Raw genomic sequence first — 23,204 nt, forward strand, 5'->3', positions numbered from 1 at the left:
TGGTGCATTTGGCATATACAACGTCCTCGTGCACCGACTCCTGCACCTCTACCGTCTCGGAGAAATGATATAGGCAGTAGCTTTGGTAGATCACAAGGAAGAGGAGGATATAACGGCGTTGATGAGGTTGTAGATCATAATGAAGGGGAGGATATAGTGGCATTGATGAGCGTCGTATCCAGAGGTATTACCCTTATTTTCACTAATGTTTAAGCATCAAATGGCTTAATAACGCATTTGGCATGCGTCCTCTGATTATTTAGGTGTACATAGTTCTACACATGTTATTCATTTTGAAGTCTAAGAAATTAGTGAAAACACTAATGTATACATAGTTGTACATACATGTTATCTTATTTAGGTGTACATAGTTTTCCACATGTTGTTTATTTAGATGTAAATAGTTGTACACTTGCAGAACTATATTTTATGTATACAAACCAAAAATTTGGAAAAGTACCAAGGTGTACAGATGTTGGATTTTTTATAAGTACGTACATAATTGTACACCATTGTGCTATCTCAATAATATATGCATGTTTTTTGGAATAAATGTTGGATTTTTGTAGGTGTACATTGTTGTACCCAAATGTTCTCTCATGATTTTATGACCAAGGATTTTCATATCATCGTACATAAGTTGTACACCACTGTATAATATCAATAATATATATGACTTGTGTACAACTATGTAGTTCTTGTACAACTAAGGTGTACAAACTAGTGCAAACTTATACTTGAAAGGATGATTTTTATCTGTGCAATGAAAAGCACTACGTGGTTTCTTACTCCTAAACTTATACTTGTATGCATGCTCTAACAAGATACTGTTATATGTGCAATTATATAATATACAAGTTTGGTGTGTCCAAATATGTGTTTTGAGTGGAAATCTCACGTAAATCTGACTTTCAACTATTTTTATATTGAATTGTTAATGTGTACATAGTTGTACACGTGTCGATTCATGATGTGTACATATGTTGAATTTTATGCGCACACTGTTGTACACCTGCTAGTTAATGTGTACATAGTTGTACATCTATTGATCGTTATTGTGCACATATTTTCACACGTTGTTTTTGGTGTTAACATAGTTGTACACATGTATTGAGCTCTAATATGTATCAATTTGGCTTGCAACATGTGACAGATTTGGTAGGAAGGGAAACTACGATTCTTATTTCTGGTATGAATTTGTTTTAGCTAATTATTTCACAATTTTACTTGATTTATCTTGTAGTTTTGAGTGTTATGCATGTAGTTATGTTTATGTTGTTATTATGAGATATATGTTCACCAAGGAATATTAGAGCCTTCTTTCTATGCATGTCTTTTTCTTATCTCATATCTTAAATTTTTTGAGGTGAATGGGATCAAATGATTGTTTAGGCATTAGATCATTAGTAAGATATAGGTGCATCTTAATTGCAGGGGGAATGAAGGTCAAAGATGATAAAGATGGGTCCTCGCCTCATGCTTCTATGCTTGCAACCCAAGATGTTGCAACATGGTGATAGGTATTTGGTCGCTAATTTATACTTAGTTCTCTTTTTAATGCCCACCTTAATGTTGGTCTCAATTGATAATATGATTTTATGCATTAGGAATTTAGGATATGTTAGCTGAAAATCAGGTTTTATACATAATTTGGAGGGGTGTACATATTAGTGCATTAGTGAAATTCCCAAGAAAATGTAGATTTGTATGTGGTTATGAATGATCGTCTTTATGCATGTTTGTAGTGGTGTACATATTGGTGCAACTGTGTATATATTTTCCATGAAAAAGTAGGTTTGTGCGTGGTTAACACATTTGTGCACCTGTGTATATTCCATGAAAAGGTAGGTTTCTCGTGTTTTACAGCGCTGTACATATTGGTGCACCTATTTAATTTTCATGAAAAAATAGTTTTGTATGTGATAGTGAATGATCGGCTTTATGCATGTTTTTAAAGTTATGTTTTTTTGTGGAAGTTGTATTGAATTCTAATATGTTTCAATTTGGTTTGCAGCATGTGACTGCTTTGTCAAGATTGGAAACTTTGGGTTTGTGCAGTTAGGCCCAAATGAACTGTGTCTCTTTAATTTAATAACTGCCTAAATTTTCGTTTTCATCTCTCTTTTTTTTTGGCTTTGTTTCTTATGTGGTTGGTGGTGAAAGGTTATCATTTTTTTTCAAGTTGAATAACTGGTGCTATTGAGATGGTAGAACTCTAAAGTGGTGATCTAGTGAATAAATATGAAATACCGATGGAATTGCAAGGATAAAATATGAAATGTGTGATGTTGGTGGTACCGAGGAGTAGGAATTTATGTTGTTGTTGGATGGGTAGTGTTGCTGCAGAGAAGTGCAGCTAAGATTGGAAAGCTACAGAAACGGATAATAAATTTGAGTTGAATGGTTGAGGTGTTGTAGTTGTTTGAAGCAGTAGGTTAAGAGTGGTTGAGCGTTGGTGCTGATGTTAGTAATGAGTTTGGGTTGTACACAGGTTGTATTTTTGTAGATGTTTACATGTTTGGCCACCAATGTAAACTAACTTTTTTAAATAATGAGAATTATATAGTCATATGAGTACTCTTTTTGTAGCTTTCGGAATAAAGTTTGCGAATTTTGGACAAACGGTTCGAAAGATAAATTGATTTAATTATTTTTTTTATATTATTTTAAACTGCTGACATCATCATGAGTCACTTTGGACTAAACTGTAAATATTTGGACTAAATTATAAACCACGAAGGTTATTTGTGTACTTTCCATAAAAAAAACTAATTTGTACCTAGTTAAATGAATTAGGACTAACTAATATATTTGGATGGGATTTTGGACTAAACCGTATTTTTCTCTTGTCTGCTTTCCTTCTTAACGTCACAGAATCTCTTCATTCTTTATTCCCACTAAAGTCCATCAAACGCTCAAGAAGTGAGATATTATTTTATTTCCCTTGCTACCTTGTATGCCAGCTCCTCTTATAACTACGTCCGTAATCTCATTTCTCATATTAGCAAAAGAGATTCCAAATATCATCACTTTCTAGGATATCTTTTCTTTCACCATTTATGCTAAACCGGAGACAGATATGATGTCGACATTGTCATACCCGTTCGGCTTACTAATTTAATTCCTCATGCAATCACCGGTTTTGAGAATGCCAGAGTAATAGTAACTTTCATCAATTTTACGGGAAATTTTTCGCGCTCCGGTCCATCAAGCTTTAATTTATTAAATTTTTCGTCGCGCTAATAATTTTTCGAGCTGATTTATCCGGAAGAATTTATTTTCTTGAAAAGACTTAAAATAAGTTTATTAATAATAAAATGAGTGCTAGCTAATGTAATTATGGGTGAAAAAGCGTCGCACTTACGTGCTTATCAGCGACGCTCAGTCACATGTGACAAGTCAAGCCATGAGACTTGCCGCAAAAAATAACGTGTAATGCTTTTAAGTTATAATCAAGTTATCTGTGAAATCGATATTTATAAATATCGTTTGTAATCAATGCATATAAACCATCGCTTTTAAGCAAGCAACTCAAAATAATCGATGCATATGAAACATCGTTGTATAGAGCATGTCTTGGTTGGTCGCGGAACCTAATGTCTTAAAAGAAGCGCGGCCAGCCGTCTTTGGGCAGCTGCCAGGAGCCGTTTGGTTAGGTCGAGGGCAAGTCGATCGGCTCTTATGGAAGAGGGGCGGTCGGTGAGCACGGCGGCACCTTATTGGTCCCCCAGGATAAGATCTAAGCCGGTCAATTTGGCTTGCCAAGTTGGACGTCTGAGATGATTTGCGGCAGTTATTGGTTGCCATTGAATTCATTTAAGACCTTTATAGGTGGCGTGACTAGCCATCTTTGAGTAGCTGCCAAGAGCCATTCAAGTAAGTTGAGAGGGAGTCGATCGATCCTCATAGGAGGGGGTGGTCGGTGATCATAGCGGCATCTTACTGGTCACCCAAAATTATATCTAGGCCAGTCGATTTGGCTAGCCAAGTTGGATGGCCGAGATTATTTTGCGGTAGTCACATACTGCCGTTGATCGAATTCAATGCTTTTAAAGCCGTGTGACTGGCATACTTGGTAAATCGGCCGGCCAATTCGTGCGACCGTGATCGTTTTAAGACTGACATGGACAGTCTAGATTCAATTTCTTAAGGAATTTAAGTGTGTAGACGAGCCAACTTCCACCTTTAATTAAAAGTGTAGGCTGCGCATTTAGAGCGATTTGATTGGTCGGTAGGAAAGAGGGACCAGCAAGCAGTAATATGGGGCGTGGCCGGTCGGCCATGGGCGGCGCCAACTAGGGCAAACCGGCCGGCCAAGTGGCGTGGCCACGCCTCTTTTGCTTCTGCCTTTATTTGCGGTAGTTTCCCTTTATTTCTTGTTTTCCAACCTTTGGCAGGATTTTGCTCCTACTAGTTCCATGATGGACTAATTTCCTAGTTTGCCTGCCTAGGTTTAGCCTCGATCAATAGGGATCGAGATATTGCGCAGACCGCAAAAACCTAATTTTGCAAATTGATAAAATTAGGTTAGAAAAGTTGAATTTTGCGAGCTGACACAAAATCAATCAATTTTGGTGAATTTTGCACATTGAAACAAGAATCACTAATTTTTATCTTAGAGGGCAGCGCAATTTGCGTGCTTCTGATTGTGTACTTCCATGCACATCTTAATCCCGACACTTCGGGAAATTCATGTTACTCAACTGCGAGCGAACATTAATTGCCATGTCATGTCAATATTAAGAGTTCAACTGAGAAACATAACATAGGAAAAATATTCAGCGAGCCATACATTAATGAATAATGCATTAAAGCAAAGTAACCCTTGCTGAAAAATACCGGGAGAATAAAGGCTCCCGTTTTCTCCTCCTTCGTGCTTGTCACATCTGAAATTTCCTAACTTCCCCCACTCGATTCTTCTGAAACTGGAACCGATTCCAGTTCTAGTTCCCAGGGCCGACCCTCCCATTAAAGCAAAGTAATCCTTGCTTGAGGCCACACATGGGACGGGGCCACAAATTACCAAAATGTCAAAATACACTTTAGCTAGCTACTCTAGTTAGAGAAAAAGAGAAGGTCAAAAACGGTTTTTAATGGACATATTTAGTATTTTGTATATATAATTTTTGCTGAACGAATAAAATGGTGACTTATTGTTCCTTGTTGTGGTCGTGGTCGTGTTCTTTTCTTTTTCAGATTCAATTAACTAATTAAAACAGTACTTCGCGTCTGCTCATTTATCCATGTAAATGCATAGATGTGTCATACATATTTAAGTTGTTTTGTGTATCTCGGGTGCCAACTAGTTAAGCTCCCACCATTACTAGTTATCGGTAAATATGTAGCACAGATGCACATAGATGTGTATGAAAATTATCTCCGTCAATACTATCTATACTAGATTTTGTGCCCGTGCTATGCCGGGCAGCTTCTCAAACTTGGTTCACCAATTCAATCTACAACTACAAACTACAATGCATCAAAGCCTCTTTCTTTGAGCCATATTTTTTATTTGGTAAAGCTCGGCTTCGTCGCCCCAGTCCCGATATGATTTGGTAAAGCTCGGCTTCGCCCGAGTCCCCATTTGATCCCCAGTCCAAAATTCTTCAATTAACTCTCCGCCTTGCCCTATTTGAGAAGAACAATATGAATAAAAACGAAAAAGCATTCCAATACAGGTGAACTTTCAGATAATTTGAGAAATGGACTATGTTAGCAACCGATCTTTCAGACAATTTGAGAAATTTAAATATTGCTTTCCTATTCAAGTTTTTGAAAATTATTTGGACCATGAATTCATATACTGCTATCAGGAAATTCATATAATGAGAACTATAAGTTTAATTTCCCAAAAAGTACATGTTGTCTCTAGTTCTAATTACAGACACGTACATATAAAGTAAAAATCAACCATGGGTCTTTGTATATTCTTCTCATATGCAGGAAGATCAAAGTGACCTCGTATTCACATAGATAAGAGTATAAACTACAATGAAGAGCTACACTGTCTCCAGCAACAGCACCACCAACAATGTCAGGCACCTATAAGTCACAACATAAGAAAAAGATAAGCCTACCACCACATTTAAAACATAGACCATTCAAATTTCTGAGTCAACTGTAGAGTGAAACGACATAATCTCATAATTTTAGTACTAAAGTTAGAAAATTTCATGGTTATTTTAAGAAATGAGTCATGTTCGAAGTTTGCAGTAAATGTAATGTATAACGTCTATATTTGAACCAACTGAAACTTATGTACAGAAGAGGTGAAGCTTATAATTCCTTGAATGAATTAAGCATACATACTATAGTGTGGACATTAAATTCCCCCTGTACTTGGTCTTTACTGGACCCCATCGAAAGACAATTGGATTTAGCTCTCGAAACGTTGCTTGCCAGCAGAATCTGCCAACACCTTTTCCAACAAATTAAAATCTTGAGGTTCATACAAATTAAAATCTTAAGAAACTTGGATGTAAAACATTTAAATAGACCCTCTGTGATAGTACCGTTCCAGCTATATAGTACCATTACCTCTAGATTCAACGCCGACCAAAAACAAAAATATATTCAATTTCAGGATTAAGACATTGTCTATCAAGTTCTTATCTTATCCTTGTCCATTGCAGAGTTTTGTGTTAATACCATGGTCAGAAAAAAAAAATAAAAGATATTTAAGTAGGTATAGCTCGGCTTCGCCTCGCCCAAGGAACTAACAGACTTTTTGATGTTCTAGCTATTGCAATATTGATTTATGCCGCAAAGTGCAAGTATTCATACCCTTCAATAAAGAAATGCACTTCAAAGTAGTACTATCTAAAAGAAAATTAAAAGGAAAATTCGACTAAGTGGTATCCGATAGATTTTACCTGTCCCAAAAGAACTTTTTGTGTAGAACAACTTGTTGGTACGCCTTCTTGTCGCATCGGAATAACCATATAGGCAGCAAATCTCTGACCTACTGTGATTTCATTCGCAATCTTCGAAGCTATTTCCATAAATATTATTGTGTGCACCTGCATAATGGAAATGCTTAAGTTATGCTTATGGAAAAACCTAAAAACCCTAAAAAAAAAACCTGTAAAAGACATTAATTGAACAAAAAATACCCGAAGATATATTGATTTAATAAATCTTACAGTCTTTACAACACAGTTCATCTATCTGGAAACTTTGTATTCCATAACGCAAAAAAGAGAGGTGATTAGGGCTTTCAGTTTTATATGCAACCGCATGGGTTAATTACTTATATGAATAAGCAAGTGGTTATTACTTAACCGATGGCAGCCACCATGAGACAGAGACCCAATCAAATAAGTACCACCACTGTTGATTTACGTACCTTCTTGTTGAAGCTCAACCTGAAAAACATCAACATGTGTAATGACTAAGACAAAGCTCTGCGTACTTTGGATCAACCCGAAACGAAGTTTTATCTAGCTAACAAAACTACTCATCCATTGTGCATAGTTCTAGGGTTATATATAGTTCACATGTTGGTAAAGAGACGACAATGCTCAGTTTTTAACCAAAAAACTTAAATTAAGTGCCTAACTATAATTATATACTCCCGCCAAAAGAGCCTTGTACAGACTCCATTTACACTTACAGTATTAGTTTGTCATTTGAGAGAAATACGACATACATTAATAAAAAAAAAATTGATACTGAGAGTTAGTAATGAGAGGGATCAAACCTTAGAAGAAGAATAGGCTTTTTTTAATACCCGATTTGGTGTGCCAGCGACTCAAAAGGAAAGCCAATGACAGCTTTCGTTCGAAAAGAAGCAAGTGAGACATGTCATAGACACAATAATTCACAGGTCATAAAGAGAGCAAAACAAATAAGAGTATATCCACATGTCATCAACCATTTTGAATCACTAAAAAACGGTATATTGCAATTGCATTTGGAACAGAAAATAACGAAGAAAATGCATGAAAAGAGATAAGCAAATGACAGAAATAATGGAGCATTGTGTAAAGCTTTAAAGAATGATTCCTTTAGCTAAAAAAAATAAATAGCAGCACCTGAATAAGGCCTGTAACTAAGAATTTGACTAAGCTAACTACATTTCTCCTCCATTTTCAAATGTTACGGCCACTAATTAAGTTGTCTTGGCTGGCAACCTCTGCTAAACACAATAACCAAAACAGTTCGAGACAACATGGTTAGCAATAGTAGCCAGGATAAGGCAAGTCAACTAATAATATTCACCAAGAACCCCAGAGCTCAAGTGGATCTGATTGCATCTCAAACCCTACAGAAGTGGATTTGATTGTTCTCAGCTTGACTTCGGCATGGCCCGCTATGGTGGTTGTCTGACAGACTCGAGAGAATCCTAGAATTGGTTTATTGTCCGCCAAAGGTTTAACTAACTAACAATTGATATTTTAGTAAGATCAGGAGCTTCATTTTGCTTCAATATTGCCCTTTCTTCTGGTTTAAAAAGTGATTCAACTTCTGCAAAAACCAAAAATTAACTACATCATTAAAACATGTATTGTAAAACAGCCTATGATCATCATATGGAAAGCTAATTATGCTCTAGTGAAGTATGTATCTTAGAGAAGATGGAGAAAAATAGCCAGCAACCTATGACTAACAATCCAAAGATTGATCCAAGATTTCCCTTGACACAAAAGAAAAAAGATGTTCTTTAAAACACAAAAACTCGCACCTGCAATATAAAACACATAAAATCAAACACGAAAAAATTAAATTTAAATAAAAAAACGAAAGAAAAGCAAACCCAGTTTTGTTTCACGCAGAAGAGAATAGGTTTAGCCATGTAGGTTACCATAGATTCACTTGCAGAAAAGGCAGACATAGGTTTTAAGGCTTGTTGTTCTTCTTTATTTCTAATCTCTTGCACACTGGATTCCATCAAATGAACAAAAAATCGAAACCCAAATCGCAAAAGATAATATTATTCTTAAAAATCGAAACCAAAATCGCAAAACATAATATTATTCTTACCTGATATCTGTATTTGATGATGAAGATCCATGATTTCATGCACAGAAAGTTAAGGTAAATCAAACCTTTTTGCAGGGTCATGTAAGAGTTCTGCAAGGATGATCGTTAACTCACTGAACTAAAAAATTGTAAGATCGGAAATAAGGGGAGCTAACAAAAAAGATGATTTTTTTTTCTCACGGATAAACCCTAAGATAACCCAACTGCATGGGAAGATTAAGGTTCCCGGAAGACACAAAGGAGAATATTTCTGAATAAAATCAATATTTCAGCAATCATAGGAAAATCCAAACTTAGGTTTAATAATCTTAATCACTTGTTAGTACCCTTTCATGCAAATCTTAATCATATGAAAATTAAAACTCAAATCAAAAAAGAAAAAATGTTGAAAGAGAGTAAGATCGTTACTCAGAACGGCGAGAGCAATTGCAATCGATCTTCTGTTGAACTTTTCAAAGATGATGAAGGTTGTGGAAAAGAGAATCGTAAACTATGGATGGAGAATTTACATGTTTCTTCTTGTTAATCATGATGGTTGCGCCACCAGTTTCTTTTTAGGTTTTGTATGCTTTCAATGCCTTAAGCAAAAGTTTTTTTAACCTCTGTATCGAACAAAAAAGTTTCGGTTTAGGGTTCTGCAGTTTTGTACTTTGGAAAACCAAAAAATATTACTTTTTTTTTTGTAACAAAACGCCTTGTTTTTCTCTGCTACGCTTTTTTTTTTCTCTCTTTTGAGGAAAACTGAAACAGAGCAATTCGGTGAGTGGGTGAGGATCACCGTTTAACATGGAGCCTTATGAGCTTAGGATTTTAAAGGAGTTAGATGTCACAAATATATTAATTTGGCGAGTTTTCTGTAAAAATTGTACAAAGACAACTAACTGTTAGGAGATCATTGTTGGAATCCTCAACTAGCAGTGGCCATAACTTCTTTTTTAGAGCTTCCTTTCCCCATCCGAAGGCCACAAATTTTATTTTACTTTAGGCCACCAAAATACGAGGACCGAGCCTGCTAATTCCTAAAGAAAGATTTAGCTGGAAAGGGTGAAAGTGGTGGTGGGTTGATGGCAAAGACGACAGTAGAAAAATTTCATCATCATTAATTTGAAGAAGTGAGCAAATCAAGGTGAGATAATGCGCAATTCGTGTGATTTTGATATAATTGCTTCTCCTTTTTTTTCAAATTTAATTATTTATTCGTCTGTTTGATTAGATATTGTAGAGGGGCAGAGGAGGATTTTAGAAGATCTGTCGAACTTGGAAGCAATAATTCATCAAAGGTTTCATCACAGGCTTCATCAATCTTTTCAATTTTAATCTGTATTTTGTTAGGTATATCAATATTATTGTTGGGCGACGACCAAAGGGAGGAGTCCCTATGTGATGAAAAACAACCAATGCTGTCAGTCACAATGTTTGTGCAAAAAATTCAAAATCAGTTACAATTTCCTCAAATCGAGATTCAAATCGACATGATTAAACAAATTGATCATTTAATTCCTTCGTATATAATCAAACCAACAAATTTCAAGTTCAAATTCGTTCCAAACAATCATTAGATCGGTTAGATGATTCAGACTCTAAACGGATTTCTGAAGAAAAAAAACTAGGAATTACTGGTTAGTCCTAGAATGAGAGACCCGTCTAATGACTAGTCCAGTCATAAAATGTTTTTAATCGCTGGTCCAAAAACATGTTTTTGGACCAGAAATTTTATCTCATAGTCCATCCCACGTGTGAGTAAAATGATGCCTAGTTTTTATATTCCGAAAATAACCTTTTCTGCAATGAACATACAAGAATAGAGGATAAGAAAGTATTTTCGTTCTTCTTTTCCTTTTTTTTTTCAACAGCTCGGATCCAGTTTTCTCTCTGCTTCAGTTGTTTTTCTTCAATTTTAGATTTTCGATCTTAAATCCCCAGGTAATTTATATAAACCTCTTCTCCATTCCTTAATATTTGTTATGCTTTTTGAATTTATGTTTGTTTTTCAAATGAAATCATGATGAGCAGCTCGATTTCATGATTTGGTTGTTTTTTTTCATTGTTTTCTTTCTAGATCTAGTAATTGTTATCATTTTTCTATGATGTACACTGTTCAATTGCATGATTTAATCCCATTTTTGTTCGTATTTAATATTTTTATGTTGATTTTTGAATATGATTTTGAACTCGTGCTACTCTGTTGATTAGATCATCTTATTCTTTTGTTAACATATCATTTTGATTATATGTATGATTTTCGTTCTTTCTAGATTTACAGAAAATCATAATTTCAAATATTTTTTCTAAATTTTATGATCCGTACATATAAATATGTACTGTCTTTAGTATGTTTTTTTGTGAAATTTGAAAAAATATGGGGATTTGTGTTTGGTGGATGGGAAATTTAGGAATTTGTTTGTTTTTTGAAATTATTAAATTTAGAGAGAAATTTGTAAGAAAATTGAGAATAATGGTATGTGATTGAGATTTGTGCAGTTTGGGTAAATGTGTGTTTTTTTGTTAATTGGAAGTTTGGGGTTTTGAGAACTAGTTAGTTATCACTGCTTCTGAGAAAGCATCCATAGGAAGCATGATAGTTCAGTAGCGTTCTGAGTATACATATGAAAGAATATCATTTAGATCTTGTACTTATCTGTAGCGATTTTGCGGTACATATTTGTCTGCAATGATTTCACAATACACATATGCATGTAGTGATTTCACAGTACATGTTTGTCTATAGTGTTTCACAATACATATTTGCTTGTACTGGGGGGAGCTCTTTTATTACATTGACAAATACTTCAAAGTTAGTTATTATAGCCCAGCTAATAGCTATTAGACATGCTCGTACTACATATTGATACGTATTTTAGGTAGGATCATATAATACAAGGGTTTTTAAACAGTACATATCAACCATGAACTAGGCTTTTTAGCACTACATATTAATATGTACCGTAGGATATTTCCGCAATACATATTTCCATGTACTAATTTTCGCAATACATATTTCCATGTGCTGATTTCGCAGTACATTTTTTCCTCCCAGTAAGGTTAGTTGGTGTTCTTTTTCTTATGATTAGAGCTCACATATTCATGCCACCTATGACTAATGAAATTTTGTTTATCAGGTGTTATGAGAGCATCACTTTGAAGTTAATGTCTACGTGATTATACAAATTATGTCCAAAATTGTTGGTTGAGTTCTTAAAGGATGTTGTTTTCTTTTTTCTATAACTGATTAATGTATTATTACTTGCAGGCTATTACTAAACCAGTTACAGATGAATGTGCTTTCATTGAAGAAAATGCGGGATTCATTTTCGGCAAGTAAGCCTCACACCATTCTTTGTACATAGCTATAACTATGTCATATTATTGTGCATATACAAGCATAAACTAGGCTTTTACCCAGTAAATAATTAAGACCTGTTAACGAGGGTCGAGGGGACAGCGCCCCCTCGTAAGCAAGAAATTTAGTTAACGGAATAGTATCTTTCAAGATCCTACTGGTTACTCATTTACTGGTATTGGTTGTATAACAAAAATAAAAGTAAACTAGTTTTCTTCAGTACATGTGTATATGTACTGTGATATTTGCTAGCTTTTTTCTCACTACGTATCGATATGGATTGTTGGCTCTTGAGTTTAAACCAAAGCTCCTTATTTTCATTGTCTCACTTGATATTGAAAAACTCAATGTCTACTCATGTACATGTGAGAGACCATCTTTCTGAGTCTTTTTTTAATATTACATAGGCAAGATAAAAAAAGATAAGCATATGATCATATTTGGGAGGACAGTCAAAAACTTTCTGGAAAGGTATTATTAGATGTGTCACATGGTTTTAGTTTGATTGAGGTTACATTTGGGTGGACCGTTTATTTTCTAACCATTTGTGGCTTCTTTTGCAGTCTTACTTCCCTGAATTTGTTGACGTGGATGAGAATCAAATAGAGCAATGGAACCATAGAACCCCTCCCCTCAAGATTTTGGAGTCACCTCGAATGGACGGAGAAGCACAAGAACTTTGTCTATGAGAATCATCATTTATCCCCAGAAATGCCTAATTAGTTGCAGTTGGAAGAAGAACAAATTAACCATACATCCATCATAGCTAGCTGACTACCTCCCATCCTCCCAAACCATACCTTTGTCTATGGTGGCAGACTAGCAGTTGAGGTTAGCAGACTTGCAAGCATTAAGGTTGAGAGACAGACTGGAGGAATTATCTCATGAAATTAAAAGGATCTGATACTCGGTATATATCGATATGTATAATATGGTTTAACTCAGTACATGTGGATATGTACTGGGTTTTAACTCACTACATGTCGATATTTACTAAACTTGGCTAAATTATATAGTTTTTGGAAGAAATTTCTTTTGGCTCTAGGTTACTACAGGAAGATATGTACTGCCATTATTTAAGGCTTCATACTTTTTTCTTAGTCTCTTATATTAAGTTCATACGACTAGTATGTTGTACTATAAGAAGTATTGAAACACATTCAATTTTTGTTTTGCGAACTCTTCATGTACTAATATAATTCTGAGTTTCAGTCCTGGTTTTCTTATCCTGTTAAGTTTTACAGTACATACATATATGTACTGCATGTACTTAAGGCTTCATACTTTCATTTTTCCAAGTATTCATACTGATTAGTTTGTTGCAAAACTATAAATATAAACTAACAATATTAGACAACGATACAAAACTGCAAATAAAAAAAATGGAATGAAGACATACTGCACTTTATTTGTGATGGGCATTCAAGCACCGAGCTGTTCTTATTACACAACAAAATAATGGGAATTCAAGCACCAAGTTGTTCTTATTACACAACAAAATACAGGTAGTACATATCAATATCTATAAGGTATTCACAACAAAATTTATACATACTAATGGACATTGTTAACTAATTTTCCAGTACGGGGAGATATCTACTCTTGTCTTGTAGTGTTGATACCAAAAAATTATGAATAAGTTCCCATAAGACGCCTTACTTATCATTTGCAATTGCGCGTCAATCAATTTTGGTCTTCATTCTTAATCGTATTCACAAGAATATACAACCCCTTAAAACTAGATATGTATATCCTCCTAGGGTCTTTTGCAAGTGCTTTCTTATTCTTTTTCGTATTCTTCACATTACCTGCACAAACAAGTCATTTATTTCAGTATAAATGGATGTATATTGTAATATAAGAGTAGATATCAACTGTTAAAAACATATTGTTGGTATTCAAGCATCACAAAAAAGGACCTTTCCATCAGTACATATAGATATGTATTATTGGATATATAATGTCAAAAACAGTTTGCTTGCATTCAATCATCAGAAATCAGTTTTTTACATAATGTAATATATTGTTGGTATTCAAGTGTTAGAAACCTAAGTAACGAAGCACAAGAACACTTTTATTTTTTTTCTCTTGCAAGGTAATACATATTGATATGTTGCATTATTTCCTTTCAGAGTAGATATCAAGGAACTGTATCCGAACAACAAAATATGTACTGAAAAGTATGTAAGATATAAACTAGGTTTTCACACAAAACATATTGACATGCACTGTTGTTTTGAAACAATATCTATTGTTGCTTCTATAAATATGTACTATTTGTTTCAACCTAGTACATATCAATATGCACTCTTGTTTTGATACATTTTCCAGTATCACAAAATTAATATTCAACCACACTGTTGGAATTCAAGCATCACAACCAGCATCAAAAATGGTATCAAGATGTACGTATTGATATGAACTTGGGATTAGTTTCAAAAACAAAAATATCTACTGAAAAATATGTAGTGCACATTACATCATATTCAGAATACTCAATGTCCTTTCGGAACTCAGTACATATCTCTTTTCATATGTACTTCCAGGAAAATATGCAAAGAAAACAAAATAACAAGAACATATTTAACAGGTACACGACGATATATACCGACGAATATGTACTTTTCAATAGTACATATGTAACCTCTTCGAAAACACTCTACATAATGTTATGCATTCATATCAATATGTATTGAAGATTTCAACTCTAAGAACAAAGTAGCCGTATCTATTAGATATAACATGAACTAGTCAAGAACAAAGTACTTTCAACAGTACATATCAACCATAAACTAGGCTTTTTTTTTCTCCACATAATACATGTTAATATGTACTGTTAGATCATACACACTACACTAATCAAACTATCCAAAAATACATATTGACATGTATTGTTTCTTTATAAAATGAAATCTGAAGTGATTTGTACTGATATGTAGGGTAGATCATATAAGAAAATTTGTATGAAGAATCAACAATAATAAAAATAAACACATTACACATATTAGAACGAATACCATAATTTTGGAAGAAATCAACTTCATAGAAAACCGCAACTTTTACTCAGAACTTTTTTATTACAAAAAAGGTATGCAAAAATACCAATTTGCTTCAATACTTATAATACTGCTACATACTAATCATATGCATTAACCTAATATAAAAATAATAAAAAAATATAAATCCTTATCTACTGGCAATACATATCTTTCTGTAGTGTAAAAAATCCTGGCACGCAAAAGAAAACTCTGCCAAAAATATAATTTAGCAGTCTTTAGTACGTATTTATATGTGACGGTGATAACCAATTACATATCGATATTTACTCAGCGAAACTTCAGTACATATTCAATATGTATTGGGTATCAGACGCTTCAAATTGATAAGATGATCCTCCTGTCTTTCATGCTTGATGCCCTCAAATTTTCTAACTACATATTGTAGGTTTGAGAAACTACAGTTCTCTTCCTTTTGCTTTTGGTGAAGTAGCTGTTGTTGTTTTTCCTTTGGTTTTTGTTGTTATACATATTGACACATTTAATATGTAAGTATCCACTACATATTGATAGTAAGTAACACTACATATTGACAGGGTAAATAAGGTTTTCACATACTACATATCCATATTGATAGGTTTTCACATGTCAATATGTAGTTTCAATGTGTTAATAGACTACTTATGGATCACTACATACTGATAAGTTTTACACATAAAATACCACAAAATAGTAAGTAACACTGCATATTGAGATGGAGGTTTTCACATACTACATACCTATATTGACAGGTTTTTCACATGTCAATATGTAGTTTCAATATGTTAATATGCTACTTATTGACCACTACATATTTTTATGTAATTACTCCTGTAATTGTTATTTTTCTGTAATTACTTCTTTAATCAGCAGTTTTTATTCTAGGGATTTGTATGCAGTACATATTGATATGTCCTCAAAACAGAAAAATAAAAATGAAAAATGAATGACTTAAAACTGAAGAAGCAGAGAAGGATTTGTTTTGAACCATTTACTTGTAATTCTTCCAAAGAGAAGCAACATCCAATTGAATCTGGTAGAGACTTCAACAGCATCATCAAATAATCCTCATTAACTACAAAAAGTATTAGACATATATGAGCCAAAACACAATAATCCAGTATTAAACAGTTATGAGTAACAGGAAAACGAATCATAAAATCAGATCCAAAATGAATCTCCATCAGAACAACTATGTCAATCTTATACGATTTTTCGTTTAGATCTGATTTTTTTCAGTTGATTTTGTGATGGTTTCAACGGATTTTTGTAATGATTTCATCAAATCTAGGGTTTTGTCGTTGATTTTTCTTTTGTTTGTTGATGACCGATTAAGAAGATCACTTGAATACGATAAGGTAGAAAAAAAAAAGAGGAAGTAACAGGGATAAGTTATTTAATGGAAGAATTGCAGAGAGAGGTTGGTTCTTTAGTATTCACACGTATAATAAAAAGGGTACTCGGGTCTTTTTGCAAAGACCAGAACTTTTTTGGACCTCCTATTAAATGTTTTTCTGGATGGATTACAGACTAACCCGGATCGGGTATTATGGACTAAACAGGAAATTCCTCGAAAAAAAAACAGAACACTACCAGTAATTCGGATCTAACACGGTTTGGAAGACGACGAGTATTCAGGTACGGGCTTTGGACCAGGGTAAGAAGAAATTCGACCTGTGTTTGCAAAATATACTGATCTTGCCGTTCTTTTGAAACCTTCATCTCTTCAATAAATGATCGATTTCTTCAAATTCAAAAAAGGAAAAGAATATCCAATCCTCTGCCAAATCAATTGAATCGATATAAAATTTACAACTTAATTTTCTCAAACCCATCGCCACATATCTTCCAAACCCAAATTAAATGAACAATACGAGAAAAAAAGAAACCCAAATTACAAAATACCTCCAACACCATCAAATCCATTAACCAGAGCATCATGGATTCAGATATTTGAAGAAGATAAAGAAGAAAATTGAAGGCTATGTGTATAATTGGGTTTTCTTAGCATCAGACATTATGTTTGAAGAAGCCAAAATCCATGTGTATTTTGCAATCAAAAGAAAAAGTCTGTGTATAACGAGGTTGAAGAAGTGGAAGATGTAAAAAGGAAGGGAGGACCAAAGGTATTTGGATATTCAGATTCATAAGTTGTGAAGGTAAAAGAAGTTGAACAAAGAACACTGCAAGGGGGTCACTTATTCGTAGGGGATAATAATTAGAAATGTCATAACAAAATTTCCCTTGATAAGTTTTACAAGTGCAGTCACTTGGGGGATCATCAAACTTGAGTGGCCTTGACTACAATAATAAAATAAGTTCACAGATCATCTTTATTTTTTAACAAAGAGTCATATTTGTTAGCATCAATTACTGTTCTTTGGTAATTTTGTTTATGCATGTCACACAAGTACACAACACATGGAGTGGATAAATAGGCAGTCTATCGAATTTAATGTACGACTTTGACGTACAAAAATGTTACGGTGTAAACAAGGGAAAAAGAACACAATATCACTTGCATGGTAAAAGTGTTAAGAGTTTCGTCGGCCCTCACTGCTGCAGCAGTAATCTAGTTTTAATCTTCCATTAAAGGCAATCTATGTAGGATTATTCATTAGGCTTAGTGATACAACCACAGTTTTAATAGTTTGGGTATAAATGTGTGTGGTTACTGGGAAACTATGGGGAAGGTGAAAATGATTCGCGATAAAGCCTGTGAAACAATCCCACGAAGCTTTGTAGACATCTGAGAAGAGGTACTTCAGATTTTTGAGGAACATATTGTCTATGCCGAAGAAAATATGTGGTAAAAATTTCAAGCACATTTGAATTTATCATGGAGTTTTGGTTGCATGATTACTTTTATGTTATACTTGATTTGCAATTTCATTATCATCTCAAATTTGTTTTCCATGAATTCCAAAGAACCTTGTTGTGTATAGTCTGTGTACAAATAAATGCAAGTGGCGCCTGCATTATAATGTCTTATATGCTTGTCATAAAAGTCACGTAGTTGTGATCATTCATAGTCAAAATTTCTAGAGCAGTTTCCTAGAACCAAATTAACTTGATTTCAGTATGGTTGAATATGGTTCTATTTTCGGAGTTATTATCACACTTCCTTCCTTGGATATATGAATGTCGATTATACTTCTGGTCTTGCATTACTAACAAGGGAAGAGTATGCTTTAGGAATCCACCAACTTGGGAAGGTTTTGTCTTATATAGCATTGTTGAATTGCTTATTTACGTTATCTTGTATATGTATTATTAATCTACATGTTTATAGTTTTTGGCAATACAATGAAGTAAATCATCTAGAAGTTGTACTGTTGCTCTTCTGATTTTGTCTACATTGCTCCTTTATACATAATATCTTATTGGTTTGCTACTTAAAATATAATCATGTCCGGATGGGTTTTATGGATTATATAAGATACATAAGCTCTTTTCGCCGAGAACGAACACTCGTATTCTGGGTTTTACAATATTTTGATGTGTATGCAGGAAGGTGTAAGTTCCCTAGTGAATTTTCTTCTGTTTTTTTTTAATGTGCAAGTATACTACTTTAATTCTTTTAAAATAATGGACCAATTTTTGTGGTAGTTTTAGTGATATATCTTCCGGTGTGCCTGTACTGCTGAAAATTTACATCACTAAGAAAACCCAAAGCCAATCAATTTTGTTACTAGACATTCTAATTTTTGATGTATCGATGTCTCATAGGTTAACTTGCTACAAAGGTTTTAAGGAGGGGCATAAATTGATTCTCGTCGCCACAGATTTGGTTTGCAGAGGAATGCACATTGGACGCGTCAACATTGTGATCAATTTGGATATGCATGCATGATTCTGCTGGAACATACGCGCACCCATCATTTTCTCCATTCATGACTTTTACAGTACGATAGCCTGGAAACATTTAGACCTGCAGTTTAAAAAGACTAGTGCGACACAAGTTGGTGTATAATCAACAGGTAAGATATCCATTTGTTTCTTCAATTTGTATTAATTAGGATACAACACCTATCCAGGACTAAGGTAAAACTACAAGTGCTCTATGATTAAACCTCGTTAGTCACAATTTATCCTTAATATGCTCTGCCACATTTCTTTTCTGTGGCCCCATAATCTGGTGCTTGTATTTTTCTTGTGGTGTATGCTTGAACCGTTTTTGGCATGTGAACCTATTGTTTTGTTTTAATTGTGGACAAGGTCTAGCGTGTGGATGCGTTTTGAGGATTTCAAAGAAAAAAACAGATGTGCCTAGGAGATGTTAACTTTAGTGCGCCAAAAAGGATGAAAATTTATGGAATCCTTATAGATGAAATCAGTATTAGCAATATGGAGTTATGTGCTGGAGATGGAACACGTGGAGAAATTTTTCCTTGTGATACGATTGAATGACCGCCACAATATGTAACTCTGCACTTAAAATTAAATCAAGCAGTTTTTACTTTCTTCTTCTTCTTTGCTATTCTGAACATGAACGGAATATGTAGCTCCGATGTTGAACTTGATGTGTTTGATTTGTCAAGTTGTTACTGGATTTCAAGTTAATTTTAATAGAATGGGTTGCATTTGTTAAAAACTTACGGATGTCCTGGTCCAAGTATTAATCTAGATAATAATTATATTATTAAAAATAAAAGAGAGAACAAAAGATTAAAATAATAATAATAAGAAGAAGAAAGCAAAATCTGATTAGGCTGGATCAGATTGGCTGAATCTTAAAATGCAAATTTCGACAAGCATAGTCAGTCCTTATTTTCCTACAATTGAAATCTGTTGATATTATTTAACAGAAACAGTTTGTCCTTTTAGAATAGTACACCAAAAATACGACAGTTTTTAGGACGGATCGAATTTGTCCTATATCCTAATTTTTGATAGATTCTGTCCGTCCTAAATTTCGCATTTTGAACAAGTGTAGAAGAAACAGGGTAAAAGTGTCATTTCATGTGCAGCTGCTGTTGGAGACGAACTGTTTCTCATTATTTGCTTTTATTTCTTAAGTTCTGTCTGAAAAGCATGTCGGCTTTAGTGATGCAAATATCTGTCTGAAAAACACGACTGCTTTAGTGATGAAGAGAAATCGAAGAGAAGAAGTGGGTCTGAGATGTAAGAGACGGCTGCAGTTGGTGGAAGATTTCGAAGAAGGGCGAAAGCATCATTTCATATGCATGTGCTATTGGGAGCGTAATGGAGGAAGAAGGGGCTGTCAGTATTTGGTGGCCCTTCTACATGTCCTGGGTGCCTTAAGGAATTTTAATTCCTACACAAACCTGAAATTCAGAGAAGAATTTCTTCTCATTATTACACATCTGAAATTGAGAAAGAAGAGACAAGTGAGGATGGCGGCTGCTGTTGATACTTCGACAAACAAAATAGAGAAGAAATTGAACAACACAGAGAGATGGAGATTCGAGAAGATTTCGCTGTTGCTGTTGGTCTAGTGAAGAACAGATCCCAGTTTGGATCGATTCTGGGTTCTTGACTGAAGAATCAGGTAGAAGAAGAAGAGATCGACGTAATTCAAGAAATTGGGGATGAAATCTGTAACAAGAAGAGCAGCTAGAAGATGGGTTTAAGGGATTCAAGTCTACAACAGATGTGGATGGTTTTCAAGGGTTTGTGATCAATTCAGTTATTAGGGTTTGAGAATAAAATGGGGATTTCTCTCGATGTGAGTCTGTTGGAGCTACATGATGAATTTGATGTTGTAATAAGGCGGAAGTTCTGATGCCATGTGATCTGAATGCTGCAGGAAGTGGATGCAATGCAGATACAGGAATGGAGAATGTGCTGTTAAAGAAGATGATGGAATTGTGTGCAATAGTTGGTGTTAAGAAGCTGTAACAGATGACATGAATCCATTCATGGGTTCTGGTGCAGTTGAAGCTACAGGTTGTTGAGTTAGATGTATGCTTAGGATATTGTAATTGCAGGTGGTATGATTCGGAGTCTGCATTTGATGCTAAGGAGAAGCTGTGTTGCTCCATCCATGAAGCCGAGATGGAATTGGTGGTATGATATGGAGAGTGGTGGTACTGAAATGGATGGAAGATTATGGTACAGAGAAGATATTACAGGTGGAGTAAGGCCTGACTGAGATGGAGTTGCAGCTGTGAAGTGCAGGTGAAGTTTTAAGGGGAAATGGACAGAAATGGAAGTGTTGTTGAGGTGTTATTGAGCTCATAGGGGAATTGGTTTGGTTGGTTTGTATAGGAAATGGTGCCAATGGAAGTGTTGGTGATGCCGAAGCTGAGACGCTGGGGATGTTAGTATTAAAGAGATTAAAGAGCTGTAAACTGCAGATGCAGGTGTTACTGCTGTTGCCGCTGCAGGTGGTAGTCAGTGAAGAAGACGTTACTGTGGCCTGAGATTGATGGGTGTTTAGAGAGCTGAACTGAGCTGGATTTCAGTTAAAATAGGAAGCTTCTGTATTCGAATTTGGTGTATTGCTCTACAGGGAATGAATTGAAGTGTGTTTGTCGGAAGGAGTTAGGCCATTTCAGTGAACATGTAAACACATGGCAGGAGATGACATTGCAGAGTCTGTACAATGGGTGTTTACACAAGGGGTTACTGGTGCTTTGTTCTCGACAGATAAAGAAGATATTGTGAAGCCATGAACTCAGTTGAGAGAAGCTCCGAAAGATATGCGTTTTGCTGGGTGTTTGTGTGAATCAATAGCTCGAATTTGCGTTGGTGGATGGATTGATTTACAGGTATTTGAACTGGAATTGTATGAAGTGGTTTAAATCGGAGGTGATTTGGTTGAGCTCTGGCAGTAAAGACGCGTGCTACTACCATGGTTTTGTGGCTTCCTGCTAAGGGTTATTACAGCTTGCAGGGACTGAAGAGCTGTTACTGATGGAATTTGTGTGCATCTGGATTTTACTGTGATCAGGGAACAAGGAAGATAAACGCAGGTGCTACTACTGAATTCTGTAGCTAAATGGGAGTGATTGGTGGAATGTTTTACAGGGGAATTGAGGCTGTTTACACAGGGAAGGTGAATATGTTGTTGTGAGTATTACATGGATTTGACAACAACATGGCTCGAGTTTGGAGTTGGATACGAGTTGTTGTTGTCTGATTAGGCTCAGGCGCGAGAACAGTGGTGACTACTGGTGATGCTGGCAGAGAATGGTGTTAGAAGTAAAGGGATAGGTCGAGTTTAGGCAACAAGAACCTGACCAGTTGTACAGCTGCTAGCCATGGTCCGGTGTACATCTGCCAAGAGTTAGAAGATATGGCACAAATTGGTTCCAGATTTGGTAATGTTTAAAGGAGAGAAGTCAGTTAAGTTTACAGGGGGAGAAGCTATAAGAGGGGAACCCTAAAAAGCTGCAGAAGATCACCTTCGGATCACCCCTTTTTGACGTCCCTGAAGTGCTGGAGAAAGTTCTGTGAAAGCTACAACAACAGCAACTATGTTTGCTTCCTGGGTTTAATCTAAACTTCTTCTTCTTTTGAACATCTTTTAAGCCTTGTATTTTTGAGAACGTGTTTGGTATGAGTAGCTAAACTATTTTTGATTGAGGGTGATTTCAAAGCCCGAAATATGAACTCATGATTGATATGCAATAGCTCGTTTTCTCGCAAGTTTCGTTATTGTTTGATTTCTACTTTGCCAATAATGCTTATGAGTTATGTGTTAATTGCTTAAGTTCGAAATTGAATGATTTATTCATATTTCTATTGCTAGTTTAAATTTTCTTCGACCCGTAATTGCCTAGAGAAGATAAACACAAGTAGCAATATATGGGTATTGATGATTGGACGTTGTTAAGTACCCGTATGTAGAAATTGACACTATTAGGTGATCCAAGCTTTTG

At 35.0% G+C, this 23,204-nt stretch overlaps 1 protein-coding gene and 1 long non-coding RNA gene across 22 annotated transcripts; one reads left to right on the plus strand and one right to left on the minus strand.

Moving 5' to 3' along the window:
* Positions 1-5,287: 5,287 nt before the first annotated feature.
* LOC113357717 lies at positions 5,288-9,628 on the minus strand. Of its 21 annotated transcripts, none has more exons than XR_003363883.1 (9): positions 8,983-9,628; positions 8,804-8,879; positions 8,599-8,683; positions 7,700-8,466; positions 7,277-7,364; positions 7,143-7,174; positions 6,873-7,019; positions 6,310-6,408; positions 5,736-6,042 (listed from the first exon to the last, which is right to left on the minus strand). XR_003363883.1 is itself a non-coding variant. In XM_026601166.1 (3 exons), the coding sequence occupies exons 1-3, from the start codon at positions 7,161-7,163 to the stop codon at positions 5,875-5,877; spliced, it is 558 nt and encodes a 185-aa protein (XP_026456951.1). In that variant the 5' UTR covers positions 7,164-7,174; the 3' UTR covers positions 5,736-5,874. The 21 variants fall into 21 exon arrangements, 1 of the variants encoding a protein (XP_026456951.1); XR_003363881.1 differs by having other exon boundaries at positions 7,113-7,174; XR_003363870.1 differs by adding an exon at positions 5,288-5,628 and having other exon boundaries at positions 5,893-6,042; positions 6,873-7,364.
* Positions 9,629-10,743: 1,115 nt separating this feature from the next.
* On the plus strand, positions 10,744-13,373 carry LOC113361722. The gene is made up of 3 exons (XR_003365291.1): positions 10,744-10,905; positions 12,233-12,300; positions 12,886-13,373. It is a non-coding gene; the product is annotated as an uncharacterized LOC113361722 (long non-coding RNA).
* Positions 13,374-23,204: the final 9,831 nt, after the last annotated feature.

The sequence above is a fragment of the Papaver somniferum genome, chromosome 3 (genome assembly GCF_003573695.1).
Source record: "Papaver somniferum cultivar HN1 chromosome 3, ASM357369v1, whole genome shotgun sequence".
In the NCBI taxonomy this organism is placed as follows: Eukaryota; Viridiplantae; Streptophyta; class Magnoliopsida; order Ranunculales; family Papaveraceae; genus Papaver; species Papaver somniferum.